The 25,938-nt window shown below is 43.2% G+C and overlaps 1 protein-coding gene across 5 annotated transcripts in view; it reads right to left on the bottom strand.

The window, feature by feature from the left end:
- Positions 1-25,938, bottom strand: part of RNF216 (ring finger protein 216) — a 106,790-nt gene that overhangs the window by 57,975 nt on the left and 22,877 nt on the right. For 4 of the 5 annotated variants that reach the window (XM_084763900.1, XM_084763903.1, XM_084763901.1 and 1 more), the window contains exons 4-13: positions 23,248-24,045; positions 21,969-22,045; positions 19,593-19,695; positions 18,382-18,546; positions 13,037-13,151; positions 12,341-12,480; positions 8,866-8,916; positions 8,077-8,214; positions 6,865-7,013; positions 6,335-6,413 (exon numbers count right to left, since the gene is read on the bottom strand). In XM_084763900.1, coding sequence (XP_084620026.1) covers positions 6,335-6,413; positions 6,865-7,013; positions 8,077-8,214; positions 8,866-8,916; positions 12,341-12,480; positions 13,037-13,151; positions 18,382-18,546; positions 19,593-19,695; positions 21,969-22,045; positions 23,248-24,045 — 1,815 coding nt within the window. The remainder of the gene's footprint in view (positions 1-6,334; positions 6,414-6,864; positions 7,014-8,076; positions 8,215-8,865; positions 8,917-12,340; positions 12,481-13,036; positions 13,152-18,381; positions 18,547-19,592; positions 19,696-21,968; positions 22,046-23,247; positions 24,046-25,938) is intronic. The other variant, XM_084763904.1, reaches the window with a different exon arrangement.

Below are 25,938 nucleotides of genomic sequence, written 5' to 3'. Positions count from 1 at the left end.
TTTTGGACTATATGAATAGAGCCCATGTCTCAAACCAAAGCCTACCTATCCCCTTATGATACAGCAGACTAAAGGCTGGTATTGTGAACACAATTTTAAAATACAAGGTGAGTGGTAAGTTATTTGCTTCCTGAAAGGATGTTATGCTTGTTCATTTAAGGAATAATCTAATGGCCAGGCAGGTGGCACCTGTAATCCCAGCACTCTGGAGGCAGAGGCAGGCGGATTGCTGTGAGTTCGAGGCCAGGACAGACAAGGCTACACAGAGAAACCCTGTCTGAAAAAACCAAAACCAAAACTATCCCCAACCAATCTCATGGCAGTAGATTTTACAAATCTGGAAGAAATGCCCAACTTTCTGAAAATTCCTCTAATTACTAGGCTTATCTCTCACTGGCCCCTCAACATGCAGCCACTATTGAGTGACATAACGCATCAGACCTGGTGAAACCCTGAAACCAGGCCTCTGAAAACCCTTGCTCTGCTGGCTCTGTTGCATGTTTGATGGAAGGATGGTCCCCGGTGATGGCCCTTGGGACATACGCTGGGGCTGCCTTTGGGTTTCTAGCTCTACTGGTTTACATCTGTCAAGCCTCAGTGTCCATTTAGCACTCTCGTGTGGTGACCAGCACTGAGTCAAGGGCTCTGTTCCATCTGGAGTACAATATCACTACAGCACCAGAGACCTGGAGCTCTTCAGTGGGACCTCTCCAGAAACTGCAGGAAGGGCAGGCCACATTCACAACAAGGACTTCCCATTCCAACCTCTCCCTTTCTGACTCCAATTATGTCGTATGGATTTTATTCCAGTAAGTGAGCCCTCACCTATAGGATTAACAATCTTTCTGTCACCAAGACAGTGGTTCTTATCAACCTAACTTCCTGACTAAAGGTCATCTCTGACAGAAGGAACACAAAGACCAAGCTTCATCATCTCTGGATAATGTGAAGGGATAGTCTCGTCCAGGAGTCAGCAGACTGACTAGGCTCCCCCATTAGAGTGTGGCTGATAAGTGCCAATGACCTGCTACCACAGCTGGAGCTGTCCTGGCAACGGCAGCTGTACCAGATTAATTTACATTCTTGCCACAAAGCCATTCAGCTACTGCAGGCAGCTGCAGATGCCTAGTTTTTAACAATAAGCTAGTTTACCGCAGATGTAAATTTTGGTTATATTTCATAAAGAGTTAAGAGCATTGAAGGCTACAGAGGATGGGATGGGGCTTGAAAATGGTTTTTAAAAAATGATGAGCAGGGAAGAAGGCCTTCCATCACATCCATAAGACCCAGCCTATTTTACAGAAGACAGTCTCAGCCTTCAGGGATTCTGGGCACCAAGCCTCTTCCAGATAAGGAAATCACTATCAATGCCTTATCTCAGAGTGACAGGTCCCTGAATATCCAACTGGAGTGTAGCTTACTGGCAAACACTGCGATGAGAAAGCAGATGCCTTCAGTCTTACATGGGCCAAAATTAGCTCGGGGCTCACTTTTTACACATGCAAAATCAAGGATTAACTGCCTACTTAGCTATCTTGCTGAAGAGAAAAAAACGGGCACCTACAGAATTTGGGCAAGAACAAAGGAAAAGCAGATGTTCTAATAGGGCAGCCATCTTTGCCATGAAGTGCTGAATGCATGCAGTGGTTTGCTTTAGCACTAACCTGGAAGAATTCGGTTGGTTCTGCTTACAAGACAGTAGTGCTGACACATCAACTTTGGAAATACTCAAGGGGAAGAGGGCCCTTTTCTTGTGGAGTACTGGTGCCATCTAGTGGCACTTATTCCACCGTCCACAGTATCCTGGAATGGATACCTCTCTGCATTCTATTATGGGCCTGGTTAGCATTTTATCTCCCATATGCTTACAGTTCAGAGGTTTAGACCACTATCATTATGGTGGGAAGCATGGCAGCCTGCAGGCAGACACAGTCCTGAAAGAGCTTAGAGTGCTTTGTCTGTATCCCAATGCAGCCAGGCTCCTGCAGGAAGCCAGGAAGAAACTCATATTCAACCAGGCCACAACTCCTAATAGTGCCACTCCCTGTGGGCCAAGATTTAAGCCAGTAAGGCCAAAGCTATTCAAACCACAGCAGTACCTATGGAATGGATCTTCCTGTGTGGTCTGAATAAGAATGTTGCCCCATTGGCTCAGGCATTTGAACACTTGGCCCAGCCAGAAGATGTCACTGGGCTGGCTTTGAGATCATTTACCCTTACCCTACACTTGTAGTTTGTGCTCTCTGCTTCATGTCTGCTGCTAAAGATGGCATCTGTCAGTTTTCTACTTCTTTTACCATACCTCCTTGCCATAATGGAATTTATCCCTCTGAAACCATATGACCCCCCAAAACCTTTTTTGCTTCTATAAGGTGCCTTGGTCATGGTGCTTTATCATAGCAATGGAAGAGTAACTAATAACCCTCTTGGATACCCAAATCCACTGACACTCTAGACTCTCCTGTGAAATTCCAAGAGTATTTGTACATAAGCTATACAGAGCCCCCATACTTGAAACAAACTCTTATATATAACTGTTATAGAATACAATTTAGGGAAGAATGGTACAAGGTCTGTACATGTTTGATGCAAGAGCCATTTTCTCCTCAGGTATTTTTATCTGTGGTTGGCTGAATCCATGGCTACAGATTCCACGGATACACAGGCTTATCATGTATTTATAACTGGTTTGTCTTTCCCGCATGCTGACTCGCCGTCATAGCTGTCCTGGACTTCCTTTGTAGACCAGGCTGTCCTTCAACTCACATAGATGTGCCTGCCTCTGCCTTCGTGCTGGGATTAAAGGCCAGTGCTACCACGCCGGCGATAGTTTTTTTTTTTTTTCTTTAAATCTACTTTGTAGAAGTATGGCCAGCCTGTTCTCTACGGGTTATCTTTTCTATTTAACGCCTTTCATCCGACTTCCAGCCAGTACATAGTCCAACTCAGTACAGGTTTTTGTAGACAGCATAATCCCAGAGCCCAATTAAAACCCTTCTAGTCACTCTTTATATGTCTTTTGTTCAGGGGTTCACTGCACGTTGCATTTAAAAAGGAAATTACTGCCACCAGGCTGGCCTCGAACTCAGAGACCTGCCTGCCTCTGCCTCCCTGAGTGTCTGGCTTCTTATACATATTCTCTATGGGAGTTTTCTTTGAGGTTACCATAAGATGTACATAAAACATTTAAAATAATCTTTTAAGCTGAAAATAACTTGAACTGTATACATTCTGCTTCCTTACACTGTGAGGACATCACAAATTATATCTTTCTGTTGTGATTCCATTAGTACTTTTGAAGAGTTTTGTTTTTTGCCTTTCAAACTATTTGAAAGTGATTTACATGTGAGTACCATATTAGAGAAATTTGTATATCAATACAGATTCTCCCTAACCTACCAGTAGGCCAACTATGAGCTCAAAACGCATTTCATACACTAACCAACCAAACACCAAAGCTTAACAGCAGAATGCTTACTCTTTACCTGTGGATGTGTGACTCACTAGTAACTGCAGCCTGCTGTTGTTGTCAGCCATCATACTAAGAGTACTATCATCATATATGACTAGCCTGACAAAATTCAAATCACAGTCCCTTAGGCTGACCAGATGGCTCTGTGGGTAAGGTGCTTACTTCCTAGTGTGCTGACTTGAGTTTGATTCCTGGGTTCCATATTGTATGAGAGAACACATTCCTACAAACTGTCCTCTGACCTTCCTATGTGTACACACAAATACATGCAATTTTAAAAACTCAAGAAAAATATATGGTTTCTTAAAATTGAAAAACCCTAAATCAGGAACTATCTGTATATTTATTTGCTAATGGGCTTGACTTGTGAAGAAGCACTTTCCTGGGGGCTGGAGAGATGGCTCAGTGGTTAGAGCACTGACTGCTCTTCCAGAGGTCCTGAGTTCAATTCCCAGCAACTGCACAGTGGCATAATCATCATCATCACCATCATCATCAGCAGCAGCAGCAGCACTTTCCTGACTGTGCTGACTTCCCAAGCCCAGCTTTCTTCTTCTTCTTCTTTTTTTTTTTTTGTCTTAAAGACAGGGTCTTGGGGCTGGAGAGATGACTCTGTTCTTCCAGAGGTCCTAAGTTCAGTTCCCAGCAACCACAAGGTGGTTCACAAACATCTATAATGAGATCTGATGCAAGTGTACATGCAGATAGAGCACTCATATAACTAACTCTTTAAAAAAAAAAAAAAACAGGGTCTCACTTATGTAGCCTTAGGTGGTCTGGAACTCGCTATAAAGAACAGGCTAGCCTGGAGCTCATATTGTTCCTCCTGCCCCCGCCTCCTGAGTACTGGAATTAAGGATGTGTATCATCATGCCTGGCTCTCTTCTTAATTTTTGAATAGTTTTATAGAATACAATTTTCTTGGCTTGGCTAGAGGTCACTTTCTTTCAGCCCTTTAAGCTATCAGACTTCTTTGTTCGCAAGGCTTCTGCAAATGTTCCACATTAAAAAGAAAAGGGGGGCTGGAGAGATGGCTCAGAGGTTAAGAGCACTGACTGCTCTTCCAGAGGTTATGAGTTCAATTCCCAGCAACCATATGGTGGCTCACAACCATCTTTAATGTGATATGATGCCCTCTTCTGGCCTGCAGGTGTACATGCAAGCAGAGCTCTGTAAACATAATAAATAAATCTTTAAAAAAAGAAAAGAAAAAGAAAAAGAAACGGGGGGAGGGGGGGCAGACAGAGTAGGTTCTTACAGTGTAGCCCTGGCTATATAGATGAGAGTGGCCTTGAACTCAGAGTTATATTTATCTGCCTGCCTATGCCTCCTGAGTGTGGGGATTTAAGGTATGAACCACACTTGCTTCTTTTCTTTCCTCCAGCCTTTCCTTTCTTTAAATGTGTATGGATATTTTGCCTGCATTTATGTCTGAGAACTGTATATGCATGTATACCTGGTGTCTAAGGGGGTTAGAATGACATTGGATTCCTTAGAACTGGACTTACAAATGGTTGTGAGCTGCTATGTAGATCTGGGGAATTGAACCCAGATCCTCTGGAAGAGCAGCTAAGTGTTCTTAACCCCTGACCCATCTCATTTTATTTGTATGTACTTTGTGTGTGAGCACATGTGCCACAGCATCATGCATATGGAGATCAGGACTTGTTTGTTTGCTGTTGTTATTTTTGAGAAAAGGTTTCTCTTTGTAGCCTTGGCTGTCCTGGACTCCGTTTGTAGATGAGGCTGGCCTCAAACTCACATCTATTCACCTGCCTCTGTCTCCCCGGGTGTGGGATTCAAGAGGTCTTCCTGATACTCTGGCTCTCCCTTACTCAGTATGCAATGCCTGCTCTGAGCCAGCTCGTGAGCTTCCTTCACTTGTCCCATCAGCCAATGTCTAAACGGATGCTACTTCTTAGCCAGAACATAACATTACCCTTCTCACTAGCTTTTGTTATTATTCTGTCTTAGCTCTGGTGTCACTTGCTCAAGTGTGACACCCACAAGGACATCTTACTGTGCTTTCCTATTCTGAGAGGCCAGAACTGTTAGGACAGTTAATACAACAACAACCTGAAGTGGGCACAACTTACAAAATGGTTACACCAACTCTAAGAATACATACAGGTTTCACAGAGAAATGCTAATATTAAAACAATGGAGTAAAGTTTTAGCTGACTAGTGTCTTCTTCCTTTTCTAAGCTTTACCTCAGTTTTTTTCACTATCCCCAGAGCAAGGCAGTACTCTGATAATGTAGTTGTATAAAATGGCCTAAAAAACATTTTTTTGGGGAAGGCAATGTCCTAAGTGGTTTATAACTAGCTGGTAAATTTTAAGCAATTCTTATTCTGAGTAGAAGTGCTATTAAAGGGAAGTGACCTCACAGCTCTGACCTGTCCTGAAATGACTTATTATTATGGGAGAAAATTCAAATAAAAAGCCTACCAGATAGAGAAGAGATGCTAACATGGTGCTGGGTTCTTTAATGAAACAAGTGTCACTAAGACTCAGAAAATGGCAGGGACTGTATATACGTGTGCTGTATTTGAGCACAGGACAGGGAAAAGCAAGCAAGAAATACAACATAGCGGAAGAAAATAAAAACTCTTCACATTTTTTTTATCGAGCATCTGCCTTTATACAATGACAGACAAGAGATCCTGAGCTTTTCAACTGGAACCCAAAAAATAATCTCATCTTTGTAACCATGCCAACTACCACCACAAAGGATCTTCGCTCATTTCATGGAAAGGAACAGGCAGCTGCATCAGCATGCAGATCATGGAACATAAACTACAAGGACCAAAAGTGCAAGCCAAAATTCAAGAATGTGCTAGAAAAAAAACTGTCTCTCTTACCTTTCGGCATCGAGGGTTAGGGCAGCTGAACCTCTTCACATCGCTGTCCAACAGAGCAGGGAAGCTACAGGAGGGGCACCTGGAATGAACAGGAAGGTACCACCACTCAGGATGGCTGAATGGGTTTCGTGGGATTGTGCTACCAAGATGGAATGCTATGCATGGCAAGACAGTGCTTTCTATTCCTTAGCGTTCACTATAACCTAGACTGAGCTTCTTCCTGTCCTTGCACTTACCAGGAATCACAGGCATTATCTAAGTCAACCACATACCTCAACTTTCCAAGGATTCCATGTAAGAATTACTTTTCCTCCTATCCAGGGCAGTGATTCAGCTACAAGCTAGGAGATTAGGTAGTAAAGGCAAGTGGATAAAGACTGCATAGATTTTTTTCATTATAAAGCCTAATTGATTATACTGTTTCTTAGCAAGAAGAGCCAGGAAATACAGACAAGCCAACTCTGCCAGATTCTTCTTGCCTGATGAAGGCAGACTTTACCCTGGGAAATGAGTCACTTCTCAGAACTCACCGGACAAGCTCGTCTGCGTAGGCTGCGGCGACTTCTTCCTCTGCTTTTCGTTCATAGTATTTGTACAAAATCGTCTGGGGGAGCACCTTCTCCAGCTCGCTGGTTGGGAAGGAGCATGTGCAGCTGCCTTCCATGCAGCTGAGTTCTGACTAGAATAAAGTAAACAAGCAACAAAAAATTAACCAGGGATTCAGAATAACAAAGAGCTAAGGACGATAAACACATCTGTCAACAAGATCCATGGAGCCATTAAGTATGGACATAAAGGCCTCCTTTGATCCTAGCAGAGGATGCCCCAGCAGCGCAAGCTACATGCTACGAAGATGGAACACCAATGGCTACGGAGACAGACACGGCTCAGAGGGCTGAAGGAGGCTGGCTTTAGTGTCTGAAGTAAGCTGCTTCCTTTGTAGAGTCTGCAGGGCCAGAGACCCTCTGGGAAGGGGAGGGGAAAGGTGGTACCTAGGTAAGAAACGGAGAGGTTTGGGCTTCTATTTTTTCTCTGGATGGAAATTGACAGAAAGGAAGATGGTTCAGGGACAGCAGAGTTCAAATGTGGCCTCAAGTAAAGACCTGAAGCACAACCTGCGTATGGAATAGTGATGTCCCCATCTCCTTCCTCCACTCAGTTCCAGAGAGCTTGAGCAGGGCAATTTCATACTCACATCCAGTGAAAATGCCTTAGAGCGCGGGGTGGGGTGGGAATATACTGGATGGATTAGCATATGATGCAAATACAGAACCACATATGAGAATCTTTAATAAAAGGCCATGTTCTAGATCTCTGCATTAGGTTTTTCTCCCATCTCTTGTCTTCCTCTTTCCTTGTGTCAGTACCAAGGATGGAACCCAGGACCTTTTATACATGTTAGGTAAGCACTCTGCTGCTAAGCTTCAGGCCCAGTCCTTCTACTTTGAGACTGTTCCAGTAATGTTCAGGTTGGCCTTGACCTTGTTGCCTTGGCCTTCCATATAGCTGGATTACAGTCCTGCACTACTTGCTCACCCTTTATCTAACTGTGCCCAGGAAAGTGAGTACTGAAGCAGGGCCCTATGGAGCTAGACACAGGGCATGAAGCAGATAGGAAACTTGTACTCAGAACCAACATGACACAAATCAAGTCAAGCACGTATCAACCTAGCAGCAGAAGAGGTCCATGTGTCTCTAAGCTCGGCCACCATCCCTACTTATGTGTAGCACACACTTCTTACTTTTCCAGACCCGAACACTGCCTCTTGGGCATATCTGATGAGACATTCTTTGCAGAACAAGTGAGCATCAGCACACTGTGTCAGCTCCTCAAATGGAAACTCCCCATAGCAGCAGCGGCATTCAATCAGCTGTCCATCCTGCAAGCCAAAACAGATACATGTGAATGCCCACAGACTATACACGCAAGAACTGAGACCTCATCTATAGCCCTACACACTTCCTTGCCCAAGACACACAATGAGGTCAAAACTCACTCCTATAGTAAGGATTAACGGCATGACACATTATCCCAGAAGCTTTCCAAAGCTGAATTTTGTTCCTCTTGTCAGAAGACAAGAGTGTCGAGAGATCATAAGCCAGATCTTGGTTTTGGTTAAAGGCTGAGGAAACCAACTGAAGCCAAATCCTTAAATACATACAGAGACGCAATGTCAGTGCTCATTGGATGTGCTGATGAGACAGACACATCCAGTCTGCAGCCTGTTCTCACTCATGCTCAAAAACGCCACTAAACAACTTAGCAGATATGGATGAAAAAGAAACTCCTGGCCCAAGGCTACATGGAGGGAATCTCGGTTCTATATTACCTTCCAGCAACTGCCTTATGGGTTTCTGTGCATGCTCTTTAAGAACCTATTAGTTCTGTTTAGTTTTTTATGATGATGCCTCCTCTAGCTGATGTCACTGTGACTTGAGTGAACTACAAACTCCCAAGTCAACAGGAGGTCATATAGAAAAAGCCACTGAGTATATCGAGAATAAATTAACTTGGTGAGATTTCAAAATACCTTTTGATACTGTTCTTCATTCATCTGCAGGGCAAGCAAAAAATCTTCGTGCTGAAGAACAAAAGAATCAAACATTCAGATACAAATGTAGAAAGGAAACCATAAGCCAATAACATGGATTTAGTTTATGCACATTATTAACAGGAGCTTGCTACTTTGTGGGTTCTTCATGGCTGTTTCTGTCTCCTAACAATATCTTCTCTGGCCCAAACACCTTCTGTTTTCACTCTGCTCTTCCCTGCATCAACGGCCTTTTCTTCCCCACTCAATTTCCTTCCTTCTCTTCTCTAATCCTACTCAAGGCTATGGCCTTATTTACTGCTGAGCTCAGTCTTCCTAAGAAACCAGGCTTCTCCAAAGCCTTGTGTCATTTCTATAAATGATACAGGCCCCCTCCCCACTCAACTTTGTCCCAAACTCTTAAAGCTGCTAAACAACATTATTCTATGATTGTCTTCAAATTGAACCTGTTCTTGTATGCTGACCATCACCTATTAACTGGTCCCTCGCTGTGTTAATTCCCCTTGATCAATTGCACGGTTCCAAATACCTGGCTTCTCCTCTCCACCATAATAACCATTGCAGCTGAGGACCAGCCTCTATTACAACTGCTACCAGTCTCTTCCAGTCATGGAGAATAATTCTATTTTGAGCAGTCCAATTTTTTAAAAAATTTATTATTTATACAGTATTCTGCCTGCATGTGTGCCTGCCTGCACAATAAGGAATAAGATTTCATTACAGATGGTCGTCAGCCACCATGTGGTTGTTGAGAAATTGAACTCAGGGCCTTTGGAAGAGCAGATGATGCTCTTAACCTCAGAGCCATCTCTCCAGCCCCGAGTAGTCCAATTTTTAAGAGTTTGTTTCACATACACTGAATGTATTCCATGAGACATCACTACCTCCTTAAAGTGCCTTAGGTACATCATGTCTACAGGACACCATACTATTTTATCATAACCTTCTGGATTGTCCCCATTAGCAGTCATATGTTATAGAACTACTGGGAATGCTGTTGATTTTGTGACCTCGGTCTGCCTGTGCTCCAAAGGTGCTGTGCGCTTAACTCTGTCTCCTGAAAGGTGCTGTCTTGTCCAATCAGCCTCCTGCTTTCTCATTTCTTTGACTTCTCTGCCCTGTGACACCGTTTCCTTTTCTTTCTACCTGGGGGAAACTCCCTCTCTGGTTCAGTCACTGGGAATGAAACTATTTGTTCTCTCTTTTCTGTTTTTTTTTTTTTTTTTGTTTCCCAAGATTTGCTAATCCCACCTGCATTTTTTCCAGTTGCTCGGCCAGTCTTTTATAAACAAAATATCCCACAATTTAAAGAGGGAGAGAGAAAATTTGCTGCTAAAAACCCTGGTTGGGGGAGTATGCCCTAACAACACCGCAGCAAACACCCTGCCAGCTTTGTGAAACAAAGTATCCATTCCTTCTTTTCCTGCTTTTTGCCCTAAGGTACTTGAAATTAAGTGTTCCATTCAGCCACAGTAGTGGCCACCTGTCTGTCTTTTAACTGTCTTTTAGTATCTTCTCTGGCTCAGCTCAGCTTCTTCTGGCTCAACTTGCACTGTCTTCTCTTCTTACTCTGCTAGTCAATTCACTTTCACCTGCGCTATCTCTTTTCTTCTTGTCTCTAGTCCTCCTCAATCTCTGTTCTCCCATTAACTGTCTTCTCCCACCCTACTCTTCTGTCTCCTGGATCCTACTCCTGCCTATTCCTCAGTCCTTCTATACTCATTCCTCTTCCTCTCTGCCTCTGCTGGCTTTGTTTGTTTGTTTGTTTTTTGTTTCTGTTTTGTTTTTCAAGATAGGATTTCTCTGTGTAGCCTTGGCTGTCCTCAAACTCACAGCAATCTGCCTGCCCCTGCCTGCTGGGACTAAAGGCATGCACCTCTGCCGGCTTTTTATATCCTCTCCTATTCCCAGAAGCCCAAGAGCTAACTGTCACTGAAGGACAGAGTCATTTAAAGGGCCAGGCACATAAAATACTTCACACTACATCATATAATCTAAATCTATCGATTTAAAAAATCATTTTTGGATGAGCGCCGTGATAATTTAACTTAATTTTTTGTGTATAGCTATTTCTTTCTACATGCATGTCTGTGTACTATGTGTGTGCCTAATGCCCACAGAAAGGATTCAAATCCCCTGAAACGGGAGTTACAGATAGCTGTGAATGATCAAGTGGGTGTTGGTAACTGACCCTAAATCATTTGGAAGAGCAGCCAATGCTCTTAATATCTGAGCTATTTCTGCAATTCCTCATGGTGGTATTAATGAATGTGATTCTGTAATAAAGGGATCAAGATTAAACACTTTCTTCAAATTCTAATGTCTGCTTGAGCTGTACGATCTTATCCACACACACAAACCACCACTTCGTTTTGAGATAGTGCCTACCCAAAATACTCAATTTTGATTAATCAGTAATTTTTCTTTCAGTTGTTTTCTTTAGAAAATTAATAAAGGAGCCGGGCGTGGTGGCGCACGCCTTTAATCCCAGCACTCGGGAGGCAGAGGCAGTCGGATCGCTGTGGGTTTGAGGCCAGCCTGGTCTACAAAGTGAGTCCAGGATGGCCAAGGCTACACAGAGAAACCCTGTCTCGAAATACCAAAAAAAAAATTTTTTTTTTAATAAAAGGTGTGTGTGTACACACAGGTTCAGCTATTCTCAACTCAGTTGACAAGTACATCTCTTCCGGCTGAGTTTATCTCTTCAGGGTGAGTTTTTATGTCCAGATGCTGTAGGAATACTCATGCACTTCTCATTTTTGTTGGAGGATGTTTTTGGTTTTGTGGAGTATGTATTTTTTTTTTAAGATTTATTAATTTATTATTATATATACAGAGCTCTGCCTGCATGTACACCTTCATGCCAGAAGAGAGCATCAGATCACATTATAGATGACTGTAAGCCACCATGTGGTTGTTGCTGGGAATTGAACTCAGGACCTTTGGAAAAACAGGGAGCTCACCAGTCCCAGAGTATGTATCCAAATGCTGATTTATGTACCTTGCATTTAGGTACTAGTTGCAGTCTTTGGCACTGTTATTTCTATTAAGCATCTCTGGTCTCGTCTCAACGTTGTGTAAAAATTGTTCCCCATTACCTCTTGATTGGTTAATAAATTGCCAACAGCCGAGTAAGAAAGAAGACAGGCCTTCCGGGGCCTGGTGGGGTCTCAGGTGGGGACTGGGAGAACATGATAAACAAGGAGATGGCAGAGTTGGACTAAGATGACAGGTAAAACAAACCCTCCAATCAAGACTCACCTGCCTTCACCAGTGTCAGAGGCTTGAACACAGGCTTTTCTTTAAAAAAGGAGTACATGTGGTACTAATGATGGAAGCCACACTGAGCTACATCTCTAGCACCCAAAGGGGCTCTTACAACCAGCCATGGCTTTAAGAGGGAGCAAACTAGAACCCCAGAATCACATTCCAGGATCAGAGCACAGCTTCCTACCTCTGCCATTTCTTTCATTTTCTGCTCATAGAATTCCTGCTCTTGCTGCACAGCTGGAAGGAGGGCCTGCTGGTCATAGGACCTACAATGTCGACGCTTATTTTCCAGAAAGAACATCCTCTTTTCTATTTTTATGTTACCTAGAAGACATATTACAAAGTGAAATCACAGGACAATTCTTCGCTAGGAATCCAGGCCGGTCGTCCTGTCTTCTACAACTTAGTACCCCACCAGCCCTGAGGGAGGACACTGTGGCTTCCCACAACTCATCTTGCAGCTGGAGACTTCATCTGTCCCTCTTCATTTTTTCTCTGTGAGCACCAACTCTGAGCCTCTCTTATTCTGACAGCACTGTAGCAAGCACACAGTTGACCCTTATAAGGGCAGTGGCTTCACAGTTCTGAATTATTACAGGCACAGCTAGAATGGCTGGTGTTTATTTACCGGTCAATCTGGTCAAACTATCTAACCAGTTCTCACATTTCAAGAGCAGTGTTAGTGCATACACAAAATTCCCCACTGAACAGCATCTTCCTGTTATGATGTACCTAAGAAAGGAGGAAGCCAACAACTGCAGCTACAGTCTATAGCAACAGTCCTAGTCAGCCACTTTTGTGCTTGCTGTGCCTTTATAAACAGTGAGTACACTGTGCCCCACTTCAGTGCTCACAAAACAAGGCAGCAGATTATCATTACCTTGTTCAAATTTGAAATCTATGAAAGAATACTGATTCATTTCTTTCCTCTTTTTTCGTTTCCCACTGGATTCAGGTGACAGCTCCTGCCATTTTTTAATGGCATCAGAAAAGGCCTAAAAGTATAGAAAGGGGAAGGTTACCATATAAATAAAGAACAAATAATCAGAAGGCAATCCCTGAATCTCATCTTCCCTTACAGTGCCAGCTCTGCCTAGTGTGACAATATCAAACTGCTTTCTAACAGGTTACAAGATGACACAAGGACATGAAGTTATCCACGCACCATGCATGAGTACAAGCTAAGTCCTCTGAGTACTGTGAGCGGCACTGTTCCACAGCTGCAGCCTAAAGGTGTTTTGGTAGCAGTCCCTCTAGCCCCAACTACGCTTGCACCTGGAAGCCCTTTACTGTATGCTGCAGCTGGAAATCTTTAACCCAGTGTCTCGCTCTTTCCTTTGCAACTCCAGCTTCCTATTAGCACTTTTTAAAAAAACCTCATTCCCTTTTCAGCTCTTAGCCCCACCCTCTTTATCTCTGTTTCACCTCCTACCTCCCCACGGGCCTGAACAAAACTCAAGAGCCCATGCTTCCCACCCAACTTCTCTTCAGCCCATGCATTAACAAGGGGATACGCACGGGCCTCCCTCCATGACTGCCTGGCATCCCTGGTAGCACACATGTGCTAATGCTCCCATCGACTCTGCCTTGATCCTCTGCTGGCCTATGTTGTAAGTCATCTCTACCCGACAGACTCTCAGACATCTCAGTGCATGTTTGCCTTCTGCATACTGTTAACTCTAAAAATCTCGCCTCCACCTATTTCTCTAACTTTTTCTGTCCATTTAACCAACCTAAATAAATTGGCTGCCTCACAAACACTGCTCATTTGATTGGCATCTTATTTCTTCATAAGCCATTTCTTTTCAGTTTTCCTCTCTTCCATAACTCCTGTTATGTCCTTAAACATACTGTATTTTTTTTTCTTTCAAGGTGCATCTCAATCATTAATAGCATAATTTTTTGTTTGCGTCTCTGCTTCAAGTCATTTCCTCTACCAGACTATAACCCTCTGGAGGACAGGAAATGTTGCATATGTTTAGAGAGAAAAGGCTAGCCCAAGTCAAACTTCAAAACAGCTAGATTTGCAGATAGTGCAGTCTAGAAGCTAAAGTTCCCTTCTTTGATAATGCAACCTCATATAGACTTGGAGAAACCCAAAGCCTGCTAATGGCAACACTCATCATGCTACTACCTTCCTGCTCTCCTTCTTTGGCTGTGGCATTTCCCATTTCTTCTTTCAGAATTTCCAAACCCCTATGCAGCAATCTTAAAGTCCTATCTTAGTACTCAGCTGCAAGAATATTATGATTCACCAACTCTGGACTGGAGGTGGCTTAGCAGTTGAGATCAATGGCTGCTCTTAGAACACCTGGGTTTGAGTGACAGCACCCACCTGGTGGTTCACATCTGTCCCTAACTACCACCTCCAGGGAATCTGACATCTTCTTCTAGCCTCCCACGGTACCAGGAAAGCATCTGGTACACAGATATACATGCAGGCAAAACACTCACATACTTTTTCTTAAAGATTCACTAACTTTACCCAAGGTAAACACTTCACCTTTGAACTAAAGCTATTTGCTAAAATTCCCACCATAGCTACATTTTACAAGTGAGGCCATTAGAGCACAAGTGCTAATTGAAAGGTGGTGCACTGGCTTGGTGGCTCCTAAGGTAAGAGGCTCCAGAGTGGAGTGCTAAGGGGGTTGGTATTGGTTCTACATAGCAGCAGGAAAGTCTAACTTAAAATGAACATTCAGTACTTGTCAGGGAATCCATTATCTTTTTAAATGCCATATGTAAACTAAAGAAGCCTCCAAGTTCTCACTTTAACCATTGTATCAGTAACCAGCATGTCCATTACAGTTAGCCAAATGCCTAGTCAGATTGCAGTGTAAGAATGCCTTGTGTGAGATGAGACTTGAGAGCCTATGACCATATAGTGGGGGAGGAGGTCCCCCTCAGTCTTAGACCTAGGGGGGGAATAGGGTGAAAGCATGAGGGAGGAACAGGAGGATACAAGTGATGGGATAACAACTGAGTTGTAATCTCACTAAATTGATAAAATTTAAAAAAAGAATGCCTTTTGTGAGTTTGAGGCCATCTTGGTCTGCAGAAGGAGTTCAGGACACAGAAAAACCCTGTCTGGGGGAGCGGGGTGGAGGAAGGGGGTAAATGCCTTGTGACCTGTGTCTACACACTTAGCAACACAGATTAGTTTCCTGCCTCTTAGCTGTCTGTATCATGGCTGGTGTGAAAGCATCTTTCCACCAAGGCTCTGCTCTAGTGACTTTTCAGCTTTCCCAGCTCTCTTTTTTCCCTCTAGAAAACTTACCAAACTGTGCCCCAAACAGATTAAAAGCTCTTTGGAAGAAGTTACATTGTACACAATTTTTCTGTCTGTCCTTCTTCTTCCTTCATCAATAAACTAAGTACCCACTCATGTGATAGTTCTAAGTCAAGCATACAGTCAGTCTGGTAAGGTTTTTAAGATATCTAAAGCAAGGGCCAAAGTTACCTAAGGAGGGGCGGGGGGGAGACACAGACACACACACACACACACACACACACACACACACACTGACTGACTGAGAAGGCTTGTATTCCCAGCACTGGCTGATCCTAAGTTTCAAACTAGATGAGGTTACACAGCAAGTCTCTGTTTCGAGCGAGAGTGAGGAACAGTACAATGGGGGTGTTGATGCCCCCTTTGAAAACCAAGGGACAGGAAGAAACTTAAGTCTGGTAGAGGATGAGTAAAGGTGGGGCCATGCCACTCATGCAGAGCCAAGATGACTATTAAAGCCACATGACAGGAGAAATCTAGGAGCACTAACTAGGGAGTAGATACCCTGAGAGGGACCAAGTTTACGCAACAGATTAAAAGATGACCTGCCCCCACTAGAGGCTTAAATTAAATGTTCCTTTGCTATTCCTGGTGCGTGAGCTAGGGCAGGTGACGAACCAAATGAACAAGGCAGTCATGTCTACAGTAGACTATCTGAAAAAAAGCTGAACGGGAAGTCAATTTTCAAGCTGGTGAACGTGGAATCAACTGAACGAAAAGCCTCTGAGCAGATATGTAATTTCCAGGAAATTAACTGAGAGAAGACCCTTCCCCAGAGTGGGCAGCACCTTCCAGCAATGGTCCAGATATAAAGAGACCCAAGGGAAAAACTGCTGCTTTTTTTTTTTTGCATTCTTGCCTCTGCAACTTGCTGAAGAGTGTATCTGGCCTGCTTGCTGCCACCACCCTCCTTAATTTTAACTACAAACCCCATGAAAACTCAAGGAAAAAAAGAAAGAAAGAAAGAAAATCATAATAAAGAGTATATTATTTGTCTTAGTAGCAAATATATTCCCAAGTCATAATAAAGAAAACCCTGAAAACAGAGATTTACCAAGAAATATGTACATGAAAAAGCGTGTGTGGGCCAGGTTAATTCCAGGACTTCAGAGGCAGTGGCAGGAGGGTCTGTTTAAGGCCAGCCAGAGATACAAAGTGACACTGCCCTTCCCAAAAGCAAGCAAGGTGAGCTGGTGTACACCTTTAATGTCAGCATTTGGGAGATAAAAGCAGGGGGAATCTCAAGACCAGTCAGTCGGTCTATACAAGTTCCAAGCTACATCTGGGAAGTGGTGGCGCACGCCTTTAATCCCAGCACTCGGGAGGCAGAGGCAGGCGGATCGCTGTGAGTTCAAGGCCAGCCTGGTCTACAAAGTGAGTCCAGGACAGCCAAGGCTACACAGAGAGACCCTGACTCGAAAAAAAAAAAAAAAAAAAAAAAAGTCCAGGCTACAAAGTGAGATAGACACACACACACACACACACACACACACACACACACCCTCCCTCCCTCCCTCCCTCTCTCAAAAGAAAAAGAAGAAAAAACCTGTGTGGGTGTAAGACCTCATCACACTGCAATGTTTTCATTAATCTATTAAGCATAAACCTGTGCTCAAAATATGAAGGCAAATGCTACAAAACAGATTAAAGAGCCTTAAGAGAATAGATGCAGCCTCCAACCTGCCACTTGAAAACTGCATACAGGCATTTAAACAATATTTGGTTAAAAAAAAAATACTTATTTTATGTTATGTGTATGAGGGCTAGGCCTACACATACGCCTGTGCACCATGTACATGTAGTGCCCTCAGAGGCCAGAAGAGGGTGTCAGGTCCCCTGGGATTTGAATTATAGACACTATGTTAGGGCAGTAACTTGTCTACTGAAACTAGGTACCAGATCACAGCTTTATACTACTATCCAGTTCTTCTAATGGATGTATAAGAGATCCTTTCTATACTGCAAGAAACTGAAGCTCAGTGTATACCAGACATTTGCTACAATCTCACATTAGTAAGCAGCAGAAAATGAATGTTTGAAATCAGGAGGAAAAATGTAATTACCCCTATATTTCATCAAATTCAAGCTCTAATAATTTATTTAAAGTCTAGGGGAAACCAGGTGTAGTGGCGCATGCCTTTATTTAATGCCAGTACTCTGGAGGCAGAGGCAGGCTAGGATCACTGTGAGTTCGAGGCCAGCCTGGTCTACAAAGTGAGTCCAGGACAGCCAAGGCTACACAGAGAATCTCTGTCTCAAAAAGAAAAAACAGCAACAACAACTAAACACCATGTCTGGCATGGTGGCACACACCTTTAACCCCAGCACTCGGGAGGTGGATGCTGTGAGTTTAAGGCCAGCCTCGTCTACAAAGTGAGTCTAGTCAGCCAAGGCTACACAGAGAAAACCTGTCTCGAAAAACCAAATAAGAGCCGGGCGTGGTGGCGCATGCCTTTAATCCCAGCACTCGGGAGGCAGAGGCAGGCGGATCGCTGTGAGTTCGAGGCCAGCCTGGTCTACAAAGTGAGTCCAGGACAGCCAAGGCTACACAGAGAGACCTTGTCTCGAAAAACCAAAAAATAAATAAATAAATAAAGCAGGAAGGAGACATTGAGAACCTATAGATAAAAGACTTAACCAATCAATGACCCTAAACAAGTTTAACTTGGAGCTTGGTATGACTGAACAAGTTATGAAACAGGCAGACACACATCACACTCCAGGTACCCTGCTTTCCACAGTACAAATATCATCACATAATGCCATATGGACATTGGGATTCCCTGCTTTTAAGAAGCACTTCTTGATCAACAGTTACATCCGCTGACAGACTCTGAAGCTTTTTGCCACAAGCCACCCCCACTCTGTGCTTTGTACCTCTTCTATCTCTGCAGAAGAATCAAGGAATAATCCCAACAGGAAGCCCAAGGGCTCACCTTTCGGGTGATTGCATAGTGTCCTTTGAGCTCATGGAGGGCCCACTTGATGTCCTGGCTGCTGAGCATTTTGAAATCAGCCATCAAGAGGTCAGCAGCTTGAATAAAGCAGCGCTGGTCAAGTGGAGTCAATTTGAAATAGTCAAAAAAATCTCTTTTGGGCAACTGAAATGAGACAAAAAACAAAGAGTAAGATAGCACATTCCAGCCGGGCGTGGTGGCGCACATCTGTAATCCCAGCACTTGGGAGGCAGAGGTAGGTGGATCGCTGTGAGTTCCAGGCCAGCCTGGTCTACAAAGTGACTCCAGGACAGGCAAGGCTAACACAGAGAGACCTTGTCTCAAAAAACAAAAACAAAAACAAAAACAAAAAAAAGATAGCACATTCCTCTACAAGAGGATGATGGAGGCTGGATAGAGCGCTCAACGGTTAAGAATACCTGCTGTCTCAAAACCAAACCAAATAAATAAATCTTTTAAAAAGTAGATTACAGGAGAGAATCTTGTTTGTCCTCATTTACTCTATAAGGTGACCAGATGAAACAAACAAAAAAGAGAAATGGTTCCTATCTGCACTTCTGGCACTGAAGGAGGGATACAGGGATGGTGAGTGCAAGGCCAGCAGAGGTTACACATTAAGAATCAACTGGGTGAGGAGGGGTTGTACCACACAACATACTCAACATTAGTCTAGATCGCAACTATTGACTAAAGTTTTAAAGCTCTGACATCTTGATATGGAATTTGCTACATAGGCTAAACAGAAATCATGTAAGAATAGCTGTCTGCATGCTGAGGTGTCTGCAGGGGGTGCAATAATGCTTTTGTAACTCAGGATGAAAGTATTCTAATAAATGGTGATAGAAGACAGATACAAAGTATAGCTATGAGAAAATTTTAATGGTACAATTCGTGCACAAAGTATTTCAATTTTTATATAGTTCACAATTATGAAACATTAAGAGAAATATTAAAACACCGCAAAGAATCTTGGCTAACTCTTTTCCCTTTTTACGAAATTGCTCTGTAGGGTTACAGGACAAGATTTGCTTAATTCCTCATGGGAATGGGATGATAACATAACGACGAGAGAGATTTGCAGGGAGGTCTGCAAACATTCTGAAGCCATATGTCACCTGCTTGCCTTTGCTGCCTTATGCTAACAGCACAGAGCAGATGAGGCTCAGGGGCTAAGCCACTAGGATACTTGCCTTCACATCGTCCTGGCTGGCAAGCAGGCTGCTGCTGGGGTGGATGATAAGTCGGTCTTCTCTCTTTGGATAATCTGGGTTTTCCAGAAGAAAATTACAAAGTCTGCAAAAAAACAAAAAATAAAACAAAAACAAAAAACAAAAAACCCCACACCATATTATTTTCCAAATCCCATACTTGAAAAATAATGCCTCTATAGACACAAGACAACTAAATTATCACATAATTACGGATGTACTAGTAGTGGCACATTCAGAGGGTTGAGGCTGGAGGATCTCAAACTTGACACTGGTTCAGCTAAAGGGGAAAAAAGGAATTAAGATGCTGTACCCAGGGCTGGAGAGATGGCTCAGCGGTTAAGAGCACTGACTGCTCTTTCCAGAGGTCCTGAGTTCAATTCCCAGCAACCACATGGTAGCTCACAACCATCTATAATGTGATGGTTCTTCTTCTGGTGTGCAGGTGTGCATGCACGCAGAACATTGTATATATAATAAATAAATAAATCTTTAAAAAAAAAAAGATGCTCAAGGCTACACAGAGAAACCCTGTCTCGAAAACAAAAAACAAAAAATAAACGAACAAAAAAAAAGGTGCTGTACCCTAGAACAACTAAGCAAATAATTAAGACAAGCCTATCAGTCTCCGCTTTCACTGCATGATGTGCTGGGCACATGCATAACCCCAGCACTCAGGAGGTGGAGACAGAAGACACTTCATCCTAAATCAGCTGAAGCTGCACAGCAAGAATTGAGCCCAAACAAAATGAAAACAATGATCACACTGACAAATGCAGAGTCCTCAGAGCTTATCTCCAAGAGGAAGCCACTGAAATGAGTAATGCTTAAACTGCACCGAACAAGAGAATATAGAAGGAAAGCAGCTATTCTTCAAGACTATGAGCATATAAATGAGAATAAGTGTATATTTGCACTCACAATCTAACATATTTGCTATAAGGTTGCTGAGCAAATAAATGAACTCCAAGATGCCAATGACCTTTGTAAGCCTGTAGTAAAGCAAGCTTCTGGGCATGAAGTCAGGCTCCGCTTATTAGTTAACTGCGGATTGATGAGCAGATTCCATCCTCTTAGGACAGATTCTCCTCATAACAAACTCATTAAGCTTTCTCTAGTCAACATCAGTGTTGAAATACTTCAAAGCTAAGATGAGGTAGCACAAGCTAACCCACAATGACAAGTCAGTGTGAAGAATAAATCCAAGTCAACAAGCTAGGCTCCTCATCCGGTAACCAAGGCAAATCAGAAGGCTGGACAGAGGACAAGATAGCAGTCAGGGCTAAGGCTGGCCTAGGTGGAGCTCAGCAGCATAAAATTTCAGCTGAAAGGGAATTAAGATTTCCTCACATCAGCCGGGCGTGGTGGCGCACGCCTTTAGTCCCAGCACTCAGGAGGCAGAGGCAGGCAGATCGCTGTGAGTTCGAGGCCAGACTGGTCTACAAAGCGAGTCCAGGACAGCCAAGGCTACACAGAGAAACCCTGTCTCAAACCCACCCCCCCCCAAAAAAAAAAAGATTTCCTCAGGTGTTTTTCCCCCCTTTCCTTATTTAGCAGATTTGCAGAATGACCTCTTCCCTTCAAAACTATCACCTACTTCCCTTCTTGTCCCATGTCAGTACTGTAGCCCCTAGCAGTATGGCAGATGTGGCCAGAAGAGAACAGAGAAAAGGTGTCCCTTTCCAGGCCTCTCTTCTCACCTGTATGTTAGGAGCAATGACAAGCTCGGTATAGTGTCATATACTGTTAATCCCAACACTCAGGCAGAGGCAGGAGGCAGCTTAGTTCCAGACCAGCCTGAGCTACATAGCAAGACCCTGCCTCAAAAAAGCAATCAATCAAAGAACAGGATCATCAAAGAGCTATGGAAACTAGTTACAGGCATCTCTTCCAAGTCTGGTTCAGGATCTTTCTAAAGTGTATGCTTTAGAATGGCCAAAACATTATCTATATTTTACCACCAAAAAGAGAGGGACTGTGGTGGTCTGAATAGGTACTGGCTCCCATAGACTCCTGTGTTTGAAATCTTGGCCCATAAGTGGTGGCACTATTAGGAGGTGTGGCCTTAGAAGAAGACTGTTACTGTGGGGACAGGCTTTGAGGTCTCCTATGCTCAAGCTCTGCTCTGTGTGGGCATTCAGTTTCCTCCTTGCTACCTGTAGGTCCAGATGTAGAACTCTCAGCTCTTCCAGCACCATGTCTGCCTGCATGTCACCATGCTTCCCACCATCATAATGGACTAAACCTCTGAAACTGAAACTGTAATGTTTTTATCAGTTGCCATGGTCAGGGTGTCTCTTTACAGTAATGTAACCCTAGGGGAGGGGGGAAGCGGAGGGAGCATGGTGGAATACTTACACATTCAAATCATAGTAATTCTTTAAATGAATTATCTCTTCAACATATCCATTTGCTACATCTGGAAATCTTGCTTCCTAGAAAGAAGTAAATATTATTTATATTTTGTTCTGTAGAATGGTTTTGGAAAGCAACAACAACAACAACAACAAATTTGAAGGGTAGAAAGTATATAAAATGCCTGAAGACCAGAGAATGGCTGTAAAGCAGCTCTGGGCCTGGCTTAAAAATCAGCCCCTTGCTGGGTGGTGGTGGCGCACACCTTTAATCCCAGCACTTGGGAGGCAGAGGCAGGTGGATTGCTGTGAGTTCGAGGCCAGCCTGGTCTACAAAGTGAGTCCAGGACAGCCAAGGCTACACAGAGAAACCCTGTCTCGAAAAACAAAACAAAAACAAAAACAAAAAATCAGCCCCTTAAGGCGCTGGAGAGATGGCTCAGACGTTAAGAGCACTGGCTGCTCTTCCAAAGAAGCTGAGTTTCAATTCCCAGCAACCACAAGGTGGTTCACATCCATCTAGAATGAGATCTGGTGCCCTCTTCTGGCCCGCAGGTGTACATGCAGGCAGAACACCGTACACAGAAAGAAAGAAATGCATGTCTGCTTTCAAGCTCACACCTCAAAGGGTCACAGGGAGGCAGAGGCAAACAGATTGATGTCAGTTCGAGGCCAGTCTGATCTATATAGTGAGTTCTATGACAGCCATGGGATACAAAGAGAAACCTTGTCTTGAAAACCAAACCAAACCAAAACAAAACAAAAGGCCAGACATGGTGTGCACACCTTTAGTCCCAGCACTCAGGAGGCAAAAGTAGGCAGATGATATCAGTTTGAGGCCAGCCTGATCTACAAAGTAAATCCAGGAAAAACAAACCAAATGAAACCAAGCCAAACAAACAAACCAAAACAAAAAGGCCTGGTAAATTAGTATTAAAAGACTTAGAGGAGCCAGGTGTGGTGGCGCACACCTTTAATCCCAGCACTTGGGAGGCCGAGGCAGGTGGATCTCTGAGTTTGAGGCCAGTCTACAAAACTAGTCCAGGACAGTCAAGGCTACACAGAGAAACCCAGTCTGAGGGGGGCAACTAACAACTGTTCATGGAAAACAAAGGCCTGCTTTGCTTTCTGGATTCTTTTCTTTAACCTTAGATATACACATCTTAGGAAAATAATGTTTACATAAAGCCTTCCTTTGTTTACTGCAATGGCAGAAAACATAGCATAATATCAGTATTAATAGTACAGCATTATTAAGTCATAATAAAAAGAAATAAACTTACAGTTTCTTTCACTAACAGTGCAATGAGTTCTTTATCTACTCCAGCAGCTTCTTGTTCCCACATGTTTTCCAAGTTGGCTTGTTGAGATGCTGGAAGGGGAAAAGGTGGCCCAGGGTCTTCATCAATTGCTAACTGCTGGTCTTCAAGTTCTCCTAGAGGATGGGCTGGCTGTGGAGAAGCAGGGCCTGGAATCCCCTCCTGCTGGGGTTCTGGCCTTGGAAAAGCTGGCTCTGGGAAATCATGGGGCAAGAACATTGGGCCCATTTCTGATTCAGAATGCCGCTCTTGGGGCACAACCTGGTTTATTCTCTCCTGAGGCTGTGGATTCAGAGGCTGGAAGTATGGATGGTCAAGCCAATACTCTTCCTCGTCTACTGAGGCAGTTGGCTCTCCAGGATTTGATAAGAGATCAGTCTCTGAGTCTTCCAATGATTGGTTCTGAACCTCCAAAGGTTCACTTTCTGGGAAAAGAAGGTCATTTTCTCCCAATATAATGACTTTCTGCTCCAACCTGGGGTTGACAACGTTGTTCGCTGTCTGCTTATTGCTTGGTCCAGGTTTGGCTTCTCCTTCTTTTTTGCTACTCCCAAGATCCAGAAATTCACCATATTCATCCTCAGAATCATCCTGTGCCCCAGAACCAAACAATGAGTTGTTACAAAAGGAAAGATAGCTGTGGATATCTGCTTCAAAGTGTGCTCTAGACTTTCTAGGCCTTTCTTCTCCCAATCTATTCAGATCTTGCCACTGGGCAGCTGGTTTGATGAGATTGGGTCGGGATGTATGAGGCTTATGTGTCTAAGAAAAAAATAAAATTTTAATAATAAAAAATCAATTTCCTTCCTGTATCTATGCCTACTTCTGGACTTATACTGAAAGGATAGGAAAGAAACAAAACTAGAAGCATCCCTTCCCTCCCTCCCCCGCAGAAGAAAAGACTATTACATCTCTCTCTCTTTTTTAAAGATAGGTAGGGTCAGGGCGGTGGTGTGGTACATGCCTTTAATTCCAGTACTTAGGAGGCAGAGGCAGGCACATCGCTGTGAGTTCAAGGCCAGCCTGTTCTACAAAGTGAGTCCAGGACAGCCAGGGCCACATAGAGAAACCCTGTCTCAAAAAACAAAACAACAACAACAACAAAAAGATAGGTAGGGTTGCACTATGTACTCTTGGCTGGCCTGGAACTCACCTGCCTCTGCCTTCTAGGTGCTGGGATGGTAATGGCCTCCTGGCTAGACAGTCTAGCCAAAATAAAGAGTTGTGGGCTCACTGACAGACACTGCCTCTAATAAAGTAGGTGGAGAGCAACAGAGGAAGACAGCAACCCTGAGGTCTCCACCAGTGTATATAAGTGAATGAACCCTCATATTTGTCCATGGACTTGTAAAACAAACACACACACACACACACACACACACACACACACACACACACACACACACACTCACACTCAAATCCCTGAGTACTCTGAAGAGTAAGTCAAAGCCACAAAACTTAATATCATCTAGTCATAATAAAAAAGGTATAAGCAAGAACATAGATAATATTAGAAGCTAGTAGTAATGTAAAATGACACAGCTGCTGGTAGGATTCAACAGTTTCTAAGTGATGCAGCAACTCTACTTGCATATACAAACAGAAATGAAAATAGTCACACACAAACCTTTACAGCAGAACTACACGTTTTTCATGACAGTCAAAAGTACAATTCAAAAGACCCATCATTTGTTACATACATAAACAAGATATCTGTATAATTCTCAATCCACACTAAAATCACTTATGTAATCTAAAAGCATGCATAATATGCTTGCAGCCATTAAGGTAAGTTATATAATTAAGAGGATAAACATGTACCTGGGTGTGGTGACACCAGCTTTAATCACAACATTGTGAGGGCAGAGGCCAGCAGATCTCTGTGAGTTTGAGGCCAAGCTGGTCTACAAAATTAGTTCCAGGACAGCCAGGGTATTACACAGAAACACTATCCCAAAAACCCAAGAAGATAAACACATAATGAACGTCTAAAGTAATATAGGAACCACATAATAAGCAAAGTACGTCAAATATAACAAAGCAGAAGGGAAGAACTACTAAATACCAAAGCAGAAATCTATGCCTGAGAAAACAAATGCAAGCTCCACCAGGTAAATCTTAGAGCTATTTCTCAGGTAAAGGAAATGAATAAAACAAAGAGAATGGGCTGGAAAGATGGTTCAGCTGTTCAGAGTACTTGCTGCTCTTCTAAAAGATCAGTTTGGTTCTCAGCATCCACATCAGGCAGCTTACAAATACCTGCAACAATGCCAATGGATCTGATGGCCTCTTTATGGCCAAGGAAAATTCATTCACACATGGCATTCATTCTCAAACAGACACATAAAGTGCAAATAAATCTTAAGAAAAATTATTTAAAAGAAGGAATAGAAAGCAATGGTTAAATTTATCAAATCAAGAAAACATGAGAAATGCTAGTGTGGTGGTACATACTCTTAATCCCAGCACTCAACCCAGGAGACAGAGATAGGTGAATCTATGTCATTTCCAAGTCAGTCTATTTTATATAACATGTTCCAGGCCAGCTGGACTATATGAGGCCCTGTCTAAAGGAAAGAGGAAAGTAAAAAAAATGAGAACCAAATACTCAAAACAGAAAAAGAACCCCCCCCCAAAACAACAACAACAAAAAAA

This window comes from Acomys minous, assembly GCF_964271855.1.
Source record: "Acomys minous genome assembly, chromosome: 16".
NCBI lineage: Eukaryota > Metazoa > Chordata > Mammalia > Rodentia > Muridae > Acomys > Acomys minous.
This window is presented reverse-complemented; position numbering and strand designations above follow the sequence as displayed.